At 42.4% G+C, this 12,308-nt stretch overlaps 1 protein-coding gene across 1 annotated transcript; it reads right to left on the bottom strand.

The window, feature by feature from the left end:
* Positions 1–4,592: 4,592 nt before the first annotated feature.
* LOC112900588 (aspartic proteinase-like protein 2) lies at positions 4,593–11,735 on the bottom strand. The gene is made up of 10 exons (XM_025969433.1): positions 11,509–11,735; positions 11,298–11,427; positions 10,950–11,197; positions 10,126–10,350; positions 7,368–7,530; positions 7,210–7,280; positions 6,851–6,941; positions 5,522–5,597; positions 5,353–5,424; positions 4,593–4,965 (listed from the first exon to the last, which is right to left on the bottom strand). The coding sequence occupies exons 1-10, from the start codon at positions 11,733–11,735 to the stop codon at positions 4,817–4,819; spliced, it is 1,452 nt and encodes a 483-aa protein (XP_025825218.1). The 3' UTR covers positions 4,593–4,816.
* Between the last annotated feature and the right edge of the window lie 573 nt (positions 11,736–12,308).

Here is a 12,308-nt window from a genome sequence, read left to right on the forward strand (position 1 = left end):
TCGATTAACCAAAACTGCCTATGTTAGTTTCACTCTTTATCGTACTTCCTCTAAGCTGACACTATCTACAACTAATTCCATAGCATGGCTATTAAGTTGGTGAGCTGAGTCACTATGTCAATGTGTCTTGAGTTCACAATTAATCCAGACCAAAGGGATTATTTCGCTTGGGGATATGATAGATAGTAAGATCTCATATCCCCAGATCATCAGTGTCTCTTCATGTCGACTTCGACGCGAGATGAGACCCTGTTTCTCTCCTCCTCCTATCTGGTGATGTGCTAATGAAGATTAAGATGAAGGGTACATGATGATAGTAGGGAAAACACAGATTCAACTTGTGTCTCTCCTCCTTCAATCTGTATTAAAATAATCTATCATCTACCAATGCTTGTACAATTATTTTCTTTTCCAGTTAATGTTTTGATGTTAAAGGTGTGGCACATGCATATAAATACAGAAACAACAGGCTTCGATGATGAAGTCAGTTTGATGCAGAAATGGAGCTTTCATGTTGCAGCCAGTCATGAGTTTGAATATTTCTGTAGCGCCAAATTAAGTTGTGTGGGCACATGGTCACATTTTAGACTTTGGTTTATTTACCAATTCAACAACTTCGCATTATACAGTTGTTAACTCGCTTTGAGTTAGCCGGTGACTTTTCTATAAATATGCAAAATTATTATTTACTACATTTTTTGAAAGCACGTGCGGCACTATACTAGTTTCTGGAAATGTCTTGTCCACATTTGCAAACTGAATTTATGTACAACAACTAAGTATAAGCAGACCACAAATTTCAAACAACGAGGAAGAGGTAACATGAAAATTTTCCTAAATATTTATGGAGCAACAAGGCAACATTAGGTGGATCTGAGACTATTTCAACTTCCAGAGAATAATGATTCTCATTTCTTTCTCAACATTAATTTCTTTTGATAAATTTAGCACAAATTATGTTTTCGTTTGTTACATAGGATTTTGAAAAAACAATAAAATTTATGGAAGGCTATGAATTTAGTGGCAAAGCAATTTTAGGGGTAAAATACCCATGGCACAGCCTGTACGTTAAGCTATTTTTTATTATTTGTTTTAAATAAAGTATTCTATAGTATTTTTGTTAGAATTTTTAGAAGATTCCAAATAAATTATAGAGAATTGGGGGTTGATGAGTATATCAGACAGCTATATGACAAGTACCAGAAACATCCTAGTGCTGAGGTTTTCAAACTGAAATATAGGATTTCCATCGCCACTATTCAACAATTATTAATCTTTTATTCTCTAAAGAAATGTCAACACATTATTACTGTGTTACAAAACGGCAACAAGAAAGGTTGTACGGAACCACATTTCATTTCCCGAAGCAAAGTAAAATAATGTTGTATTTCAGTAGGTGGGAAAACTTAGGGAATGAAAAAATAGGGTTTTGCTTTGATGTAATTTTATGATATTTGATACATACTAGTTTTTGTTTTTCTTTCTCAAAGGAGAGCGAGAGTTGTGCATCATTATATTAAAAAATATGATCATCGCCCGAGTGGACAGCCTCGCCCGCGCGCTGTCCTCTGTCGCTCGCAAGCATTCTTCTAGCACCATGCGCTGAAGGAACCACCGGCTCCGTCAGGCGAACGCACACAAACTGAAAGCAACTTCATTATTCGAGGCAAAGCTGCTCACGACTTAGGGTGAGTTCAAGACGAGGCGCCAGAGGCCTCCATTTATAGCCACTCAGGTTCCCTCCTGTCCAGCGAGCCGGTTTTGTCGCGTTGCGTACAGCTCCGCCTCAAAAGAAGGAAAACCTTCACAATAAGAACATGGGGGAGCACCACCGCAGTGGGTCGACGTGACAGGTCACGCGGCCCTCGATATTCCACGCTGAGGACACGTAGCTGGTGCCACTGCGGCGCAATTATCACACAAACTGACCAGGGGAACCCAGTTGACTTGCGGTCACAAGGGGGGATTCCTTGAACGCTACACCTCTCTGCGGAGGAGGCAGAGTGATGCATCCCTTCGCCCCGGGCGAGGGTGTGGCGCAGCGAGAAATAGCGCCTTAACGATTAAACAAATCATGAAGCCGCTCGGGGGTCTCTGACGGGTCCAGAGACCCGAGGTCCCTAGCGGGCCCACTTCCCATCGACCGGTTCAAGGCATCACCTGGGACAAGCGCTCGGCCGTACGAAGCAACAAATTTATTTGGGCTATCTCAGCCCACAACCCCGAATGACTGCTTACTCAGGGTGGCAAAGGCCTCTATCCCTGACTAGCTACTCAGTCGGGGCGACTATGGCTCGTGTCCCTGACTGGCTGCTCCGTCGGGGTGACCAAGACCCGTCTCCCCGACTGTAAAGCAGCCTGATGGGTCTACGGACCCAGGGGTCCTAGCGGGCCCACTTCTCGCTGGGCAGCCTAAGGGCGCACGTAGAACAAGCGCTAGTCTATGTCTCCAACTACTTCGACTACATCTACTACTTCCTGGTGACTACATTGACTACACCTTAATCGGCTACATCAACAGGCTCGACTAGCAAAGTCGAGTAACGGCGCATCCGGTGCCTTCGGCACTAGATCCGCCTCTGGCGACAACTTCATCTGGGCCGCCTTGGCCCGCAACGCTGACTACTCAGTCGGGGTGACCAAGGCCGGTGTCCTCGACTGCAAAGTAGTCAAGGGCCGGATCCATACCTAGGCTCCGACTGGGGGTTCCGATTGAGTTCCGCCCAACACGTGCCCGCCTCCTTGACTGGTAGGGCAGTCGGAAGGCCGAACTCAACTTGCCAGTAGGCCCTAGGAGTAGGTGCAGAAGATAAGGATGGGCCTTGGAGTCAACTTATCATACACGGCCAACCACCCCTCCACGGGGTTACAATCCTCTCTGCTGTGGCAACAGGATGCCACTATTCTATCTGCTCGTCCTTGCAAAGGGATGAGTAGAGCGTCATCATGATACGGCTGGAACACCGCCGTCATGACGAGGTGACAAGGAGAGGCGCCAGAGACTGGGCGTGATAGCCGTACCGTACCTATCCACGCCCCATGACCTCCGATCGATGAAGCATAACGCATAGGGACAAGACGAGACGGCCGTCCCACAACGCAGGACTTGGGATGATGGTCATCTCAGAGCTCCGATTGGTGAAGCGAGGAACTTTTTGTCCTCTACCTCATTTCTTCTACTTTAGTACCCCTATAAAGGAGACCTCCCTTGGACTATAAAAGAGAGAATCACCCGCCTAGGATAGGGAGGATCGGGAACCCATTCTCCCGATCTCACGACTTCCACTCGAAAACTTGTAACTTCCCAACTCTCACGAGCATCTGGGCTTAAGCAATACATCCGACTGACCTCCGACTGGACGTAGGGTATTCTGCCCAAACCAGTATAAATCTTGAGTCATTGTGTGCCAGACCACATCCGATCACGACACACGATACACATCTTCGAGTAGTTTAGGCTGCCGGCCATTTCCGGAACCGACACTTAGCATCTAAAAATTTAATATAAATTTTTAAAAGTTAGTATAAATAAATAATATCCGATTTTATCACAAGTGATTATGTAGCGTAGTGGTAAGGATGGGTTGCACGATGCATGAGTTCATGTGTTTGAAATCACCGGTGACGCAAATTTCACGTACTAAGTGTAAAATTTGTGGATATTGGATATTGAGATGGTTGACCGTGCAGTGGTTGCTTGGGTATTAAAAAACATTTTGCTATCATTATAATTTTTTTACGGAGTTTCTAAAAAGTTCATCACCATGATGGTTCGTGGTTTGAATAGGCGGTAAAACCTGATCATCACGCCGGATCATGGCTCAAACCAGCGGTGATGACTGCACATTTCATGTACTAAGTGTAAAAGTTATGGATGTTGGATATTGAGATGGTTGATCGTGCAGTGGTTGCTTGGGTATTAAAAAAATATTTTGCTGTCATTATAGTTGTTTTACAGAGTTTTTAAAAAGTTCATCACCATGATGGTTCGTGGTTTGAACGGGCGGTGAAACCCGATCATCACCGCCAGATCATGGCTCAAACTGGCAGTGGTGACTGAGTTTCACCACCGGTTTGTGAACCGGCGGTGATGACTGGACCCTAATACCCTAATACCGCCGACTCTAATCCAACGTCCCCAAAACCAGCGGTGAAGGGGAATTTGGATTGGCGATGATAGGGGTGGTTGTAGTAATATCCTCTCATTCATCTGACTGATACAAGTCACTAATTATTATGTATTATAATATGTTATAATTTTTAGAAGATTCAGAGAAAAATTAGAGAATCGTGAGAGAAGTAAATAAACCAGATACATGAATTAACGAGAATTATGACTCGTTCTACATAATAATAATAATAATACAGAACGAGTTCAACGGACATCCCGGGACCCGGTTTTTCAAACCTAGACTGTGTGGTTGCATCACATATATTAAGCAGATAACACTTCTATTTTTACACCAAAGAAATGTCAGAACATTACTGAATCAAAAACAGCAGAGGAAGTTCATACTGAACACTTCATTTCCAAAGAAATGTCAAAACATTACTGTATCTGTATTGCAAACAAAAGAAAAACATGTATTTAACACATACAACTTTTCTTATGGTAAACTTGAATTAAACGCAGCCATATTTCCCACCTCAGCATTACACTATTCACACAGGCTACTTGTATAGTGTAAAATGTTTCTGTTTTCAGTGTTTTCCATGGTCAGACAACAAAATCTATGGCCCTACCTTTCCTTTTCTTTCGTGAAAAGAAGATATGAATCAAATGCATTTCCATCTGTGTTTGTGTTGTACAACAGTGTTAGCATATTAAATAGCTGCACACAACTGTTACCAACAACAAAACCAGGGACTTGTGCCAGTGGAATCTCCATCCGGAGGAGATATCGTGTGAATTGACTGTATATGTTGCACCCGTCTTGTCGTCTTTAACTTTAATACTTGATGAACCTGAAATTACAAGCAGATGAACGGGAGGGAAGTATAGGCAACCCACGAGTAGTATTTTTAGAACTCAGAACACGCAATGCTTTACTAACCAACCATGGCTTTTTCAATTTTTTACCTCTCTTTATTTCAAAAAGATGAAATTATCTTTAATCAGAAAAAATAAATATAAAAAGGAAATAAATGTAGATGAAGTTTTTTTCTTCCAAAACCACATAGGTAATTGCAGATGATGGGTTAGGATCGAGAATATAAGTTATAGTATGCTGAGGTCATGGTTCCCAGTTTCATGCAATATATGTTGGAAATAGTCAAGATTCCCAAAAGAGAACACCAAAGTACAGCTGAAATGAACTTAGACAGAGCAGGTTTTAACGTTCTAGCACTTACAGTTGTAGTCAGTCCACCCAATGACTTGATTTTCCAAGTCATAGACAACCAACTTGTTTGAAAGAACAAGATCTGCACGAAAATAGACAGAGTAGACGAAAATAGACAGAGTAGTATCAGAAACACAACACTTAACAAAAAGGATTCGCTGGTGCAGTGCAATGCTGACCTCCCATAAGCACAATGTCCTTTCCATCCTTTGATTGTGATCCACCATTTTGGAATCCCACGCAGTACATGTCATTCTGCTCCAACGATAGAAAAATGTGGATCATAAGCATCATGAACACAAACTTTTCGTGAAGCACTCATAATCACTGTTATTTCAAATCATTGTTGTGCTTGAATCCAAAATATCAAAATAGGCTTTGATAAACAATCTACTGGCAATAACTCTTTTAACTAAATGTCTATATACGTCTTCTACTGTAGAGTATGCAGCATAGAGGCCTTACTGCTTTACTGAACAGAAGTTCAAATGTCGTGTATCCATTCAAACAAAGGCTAGAAAAAGAATTTATTCCTGAAAGAGAGGAGCTTCTCCCGCCACAAACATTTAGAAAATGTATACATATACAAAGAATGATAAGCCAATTTCTATTTATATAAGCATCAAGGCATGTAGATTTCCATGCTCGAAAATATAAATGCGCGCTTGTCCTTTTCCCCTCTCTACAGTGTGGATGAATTTTGACATTAAATTTTCAAGTGCACGTAAATTTAGATGTGCTATATATTATTTGCTTTGGTACTCGTTTGAGACAACTTTACTAATTTTGAAGCAAAGGTACGAATGAATGATGAATATGATCAATTGTGTAATTCCACAATTTGGAAAATTGCCAGCATACAAGTAGTGGTGTTGCACTTCGCTGACATTCCATTGAGTGTTTCAACGACATGTGGGACCAGGTTCCCATCTGTCATTTGACATAGCTCAATGGCATTTTGGCAAAGTAGGTTTCACTAGTGGCATTTCAGCAACTTTTCCTTAGTTTAATATGACATCTTTATCCAGAAGAATATATCTCGAATTAAAAACTTTTCTCATCAAGGACAAACATATGATATCTAAAACCTGTCAAAAAGAACAACCCAGCCTGGAGGTTTGATATAGAGTGCTTCAAAAATGTTTTGAGAACGATATGCTGACATAGAAACAATGCAACTAAAAAGGGATGGCATAATGTAGTGCTGAAATTTGTTTGTGCCAGGAGCTGCATCATATATCCTTATAGACTAAATTTAGTTATTGATATTTCATATTGGTACCAATGACGAATTTGATATTACGAAGGGTTTTTTAACCATTCATCTGAAAAGAGGAGAAAGGCAAATGACGGCACTAAAGCCACATTCAAGCAGGTGCTGTAAGTTCTAACATGCTGAAGCGATGCCAATGGGTGAGAAATGTCACGTTACTCTAAAACCTTACTTTGCCCTAAAAGCTTACTCTATCTTGCAAGAATATACCACCAGGAGAGAAATGTCACGTTACCCCATTTGCGAAAAAGTACTCATGTGGATACACATGTAGTGCCAGATCGTCCTCAAAATGAAAGGTGATAGTTGGGAATCCATCATCTACACTGCAGAGAAATGAACAAAACATTTAATATCAAAATCATAGCAAGAGAAGATTATCTGCAGGCTGGCGATTCTTGTTTGTGTCAATTCAAATGAAAACAGAGCAAGTATGACAAGTATGAAGAAAGGAGGTTGTCCATTAGTATGGAAGAGCATTATCGGTATCAGAATTTCAATATCATGGCTATTTCAGCATACAAGAATGCAGTATAGACGTGCAATAATAATTGGTATTCATTGAACTGTAGTTATATTGTGTGTAAAGTGTACCTTCCAGAGTATTGAAAACACAGAAATTCTTGAACATTACGGAATGTTATATCCTGATGCTTTTTAAATACCTACAATTAGTTGAGAAATATAATATGTAAAGAATGCATACCATCCTTCATTACAAGGGAAGAAAAGGCATGGGATCTTTGTCGTACCGCAAGCATTACTTCTTTGAAAACCAATTCTGGAAGGTATGTCAAGGTTGTACCACTGTCGATTATGGTACCTTTTTTGTCTCCTGTTTCGAAAATATTAGCTGGGAGCTCTAATGTAGTACCATCAACATCGACTGACTTAAGGTTCACATTGAAGTGTGGCCTGGAAGGTAAAATTATGACAGGCTATGAGTATGATATAAATAAAGTGTTAAAATTATGACAGGCTATGAGTATGATATAAATAAAGTGAAACAGTCAGCTGCACTGCATTGCGCATCAAGTAGAACCAAACGCTATGTGCCAAGAACTGTGCACTCATATAAAGTTTGTAATAGTACCATTGATAGAATTTTACAGATTTAAACTCCCGAAAAATGATGTTATGTTAAAGAGTCCATGAGCAAAAAAAATGAAAAAGAACAGGAAGGATTACTAGCACAAGGGCATTGGTGAAACATCTATTTGTAGCATGACATGAATGCCAGTGAGAGCAAATTTGTCTAACAAGCAGATCTTTTGATAACATATATCTTTCTTTTCTTCACACATGCTATATTACCAAATTTTATTTCATACTTATTTTATGTCCAGTTCTCATATCATTTTTTTCTTGTTAGTTGGATACTAAGCAAAGTGTCTAATCCATAGTTGTCACTTGTCAGAATTGGGTCAGCTTTCAGCACCCATCAAGCTCTTGTAAACCAGTTGATCAAGTAGGTTAACATTTTTAATCTTGCAGAGCGAGCAGTGTGTGTACAGTTGTACACTATCTTGTAAGGTTTCTGGTGAAACAGTAACATGTAAGTTGTCCATCATTCTTATTACATCAAGTATGATAGGACTGGGACGATCCTTTTCTTCTATTTTGCTTGAAGTTTCACATGTAAATCCTAGCAGGCACATGTTAAAATTTTCAGAATCTATATCAATCCAAACCCTTAGAAATGTTTTTAACCACTCAAGTTACAATTCAGTAGATTTCCAAAAACATGCTTCATTTTCCCTTGGCTTGACTGACTACAACGTAATAACACAGTATACCTTGGTGCTACATATGAATAATGGATCAAATAATGATATACGGGAATAAGTTCAAAGGCAGCTTTTTGTTGCTGGGATCTCTGGGTGGGGCACTCAATTATTTTGTTGGAGCATGGGATGGAACAGCAGGATGAGTGGATAGACATATGGGAATATTCCATTGGAAATGTTGAGCGTTGAGATCCAACTTCCATGTGGCAACAGCTCATAATAGTTCTCTAATCACATATGGCAAATAGTTAAAAGTAATTGTAGTTGGTCTTGTAATAAGAGACTAAAGTTGTGCTTAACTAAATTAATAATGACCATTCATGATCAGTCAAGTGTATCACGACTATAAACATAAAAGATAACATTCACATAACTATCCGAAACATGCCATGTTGCAGCCACTATTCAAAAGACAGCTGCATGGCCCATATAGGCCCACACTCCCGTCTGAGCCTAAGCCTAGCATAAACCACCTAGGCACCACAGCTGCCTAGAGATTAATCCCCAGCATAGCGCGCCAAGAGAGCTAGGAGGGATGGTGTAGCCTAGTGCCTAGGCTGCTTTGGGAACCCTGCTACATGATATGTGTCACACCATCACCTCATGGAAACATTGAACTTGCACAACCTAATACAGCCATATAGGATTGACCAATCCATTTGTACTATCCCGTTAATATACAACTTCACCCTCTAACCAATGTCTTGTCCCTTTATTTGCAATCACTTGTCACTTTTGACTCCCAACTTATCAATGACTCCCTCTGGCCATGAAAACTTGTCGGTTTGGACATACATCCAGTCAGAATTGAAACTTCTCTTCATAGTATATTGTATTGGGTATTTGGGTTTCATAAGCATATTATAGTAAAAATACTTGGTCCGAGTTGTGTTTTGAAATGTCATGTTTTCATGACCGCACAATGTATCTCCGCTTCCAATCGTCTATGATGGGCACAAGGTAAATTAGATCACCGGTTTGGGTCATATTTATAAAAAGGATATGATTGTAAGTAATTGTGTATAGGCCAAGTGTAGTGGGTATTCCATAATTGATTTAAGCTTAAGGAGGAAACATGACAGTGTCATCATGGTTAAATCTGGGCTCAGTGCCTCAATCACAAAAATAAAAAAATGAAGTAATTAATTGACACAGGTGGTAGTGTGGTACAAATACGTATAGGTAGAGAAGAACTAGAAAAATGGTGACCTAGTAATTAATGAAACTCAACTACTACAAAAATTAGCAAAAGCATAATTCTTGACCAAGTCGTCAAGCTAAGGTTGTAAAAACCTCATTGCCATCAATCAAATTCCAAAAACTAAACTGGCTTGATACTTATTTTTATATAAAGAGGCATGAGACTTCTCCTTAAAGTCCAAGTAGAGCTTTCATTGAGGCAAAATAACAGTGATTGCCTTTTTTTTATTGCATCATGATATGCAGAAGCGACAAGATGTTATCCTACCAATAAAAACATAGCACATGGTGCAAATATTGTACTATCACATCTTTTTAGGCCCTTAACACACAGAACTATGTGGTGCCACTTTTATGTCTCTTTATATAGAAGTGTGATAAACCGCCTATGTCCTGAAGCAAGTTTTAGGAACTGAACATTAGCTAAAAGAAAATATCAATATTGAAGACAGTTCCAGCAAGGTTCACCTTGAGTACAATGCAACAAAAATAACAATTAGTACGAGACAGCTAACATACATACATGTCGGGTACCAACGGTGTTGTTTTTACTTTTGGCTGCACCACGTTTCCAATAGCGAAAATTCCACCTCCTTGTACGATATCCAAGCAATGAGCAAATACCTTCTTAACTTTACCAGCAGCAGCTAGCTGTGATAGCATTGATGTATTTGCCTGGCCAAAACCAATAATTCCATCAAGGGCTTGGTTTGAAGTTCCCAAATCCCCACCTTGCTGAGCACCACACCTACAAAGGAAAGGAGAATCATTTATCCCCACTGAAGTTTCATAACTCAACGCATGTTAATGATTGGAACCCTGTCTCCAACTCAGTTCCTCTATTGCAATCTTATTAACAAGAAAACGAGTGATTATGGTAAACACAACAGCAGAGTTTATGCATCCTCCCTGATACCTAAGTTTTCAATGAAGTGACAGCATAAACACAAGGCCAAGATAAAGGGCAAAGTATTCAACTTGATTACCCCATACTGAGCATAAAAAATTCAAGCTCATCCCAACAGAAGAATATTAGCTATCTCTGTAGCTATGGCCTAGAATCATGTTACTCTCTTGAGACAGCGTAATAGCAAGTAGAAATCCTACCTAGAGGGATTGCCATTGCCACACAATGACACAATGCAAGTGGATATGACGGAACAATTGCACATTATTTCCTAACTTACACGTCATGAAGTTATTCAGCATATACATCTGAAGTTGATTATGCATCCACATCTTTGACAACACGGGTAGAGCCAATAATAGCTCACCTATTGTGGGCTGTCGAACATTAGCCCTTACGAAAACGGTTGTAACTCAACAAACCGCAAATTGACGACTCACCCGAACGTGACGCTGGCATTGCCAGGTTTTGTCTGCCCGTCCCCGGTTACTTGATCAAACTGCAGCGCATCGGTGACGAAGAACCCTGTCGTCGAGCTACCATCACCGTACATGACTTTGTACTCGCAGGGCACGTTGGAGCTGCACCCCGGCAGCTTGCCCCCGTAGGTGGCCGCGCAGAATTCCTGGTCGCACAACACTGTGCTCCCGGTCGAGGACGCCTTGGGGTCGTAGAGCGTCAAGTCTAGCTGCACGGGGACGCCCACACCACATGTCACATGGAAGTGAGCAGATAACTCTGCAGCCGAGACCCCGAAACAGGGAGCGGGGGCGAGAGGTGGTTGGTACCCCGAGTCCGCTCTTGCGGGGGCATTCGTCGCAGGTGATGCAGTTAACCCAGAGGATGTCGCTGCCGGTGTCGACCTGCAGGAAGTAGTGCTTGGGCGGCGTCCCGAGATTGATCTCCGTGAAATAGAGCCTGCGCGCGCCCAGCCCATCCCGATTAATCCCCAGAACAAAATCAACCACACTCCGCGGAGAGCATCGTAGCGGTACGTACCCGGTGTCGGTGGGGAGGCCGAGGCCGCCGAGCTTGAGGTCGGCGGCGGCGAGGAGGCGGCCGTGGCGTCGGCCGTCGTGGGCGCGGAGGGCGGTGATGTTGCCGCCGGCATCGCCTCCGGCGGGGAACTTGCGGCGCACCTGGAAGACGCCTGGGGCCGCGGCAGCGGGTGCCGCCGCCAGGAGTAGCGCGAGCGCGGCGAAGAGGAGGGCGGCGCGCGGAGCCATGGGTTGCTGTTATTGGTAGGCGAGGCGAACGGCGGCGCCCTGCGCCCTGCGCGCAGCGGATAGCGACTGCGGGGCGGCTGTTATTCGTGCCCCCCTCCGCGGCTCCTCCTCCTTCCTCCCCACCGGCCTCGGAGGCCCAGCTCGGGAGGCATTTTGAGCGCGGGGGAGGGGCAAGCAAGGCGCCGGAAAACGGGGACGGGGGAGGATGGGGGCGTGCGGGCAAATCGCCGCCCTTGGCGGCCCCACCGACCAACAACGTTTCCTTCTAAATTTTCTCCGCAGCCTCTATTCTGCGCATCTGCAATGACAAAATTACCGGTGCGCATGCATGCGCTGGGCTCTGCTGTGCTTTGATCAAACAGACGAACAAACCAACCAACATGTGCCACGTTGCTTTTCAATGCCCAGCACGCCAACTTTGCATGCATGGAACATTTGCCTCGTATCAACCCTTATGCCCCGTTTGGATTGAAGGAATCTCGAAGAAAAAACGTAGAAATCAGAAAATATACGAAAAGAAGTTGAAGTGGGCGTTTGGAACGGAGAAAATGTAGATTCCTTTCCTCCGGAATA

Source organism: Panicum hallii, chromosome 7 (genome assembly GCF_002211085.1).
Source record: "Panicum hallii strain FIL2 chromosome 7, PHallii_v3.1, whole genome shotgun sequence".
NCBI lineage: Eukaryota > Viridiplantae > Streptophyta > Magnoliopsida > Poales > Poaceae > Panicum > Panicum hallii.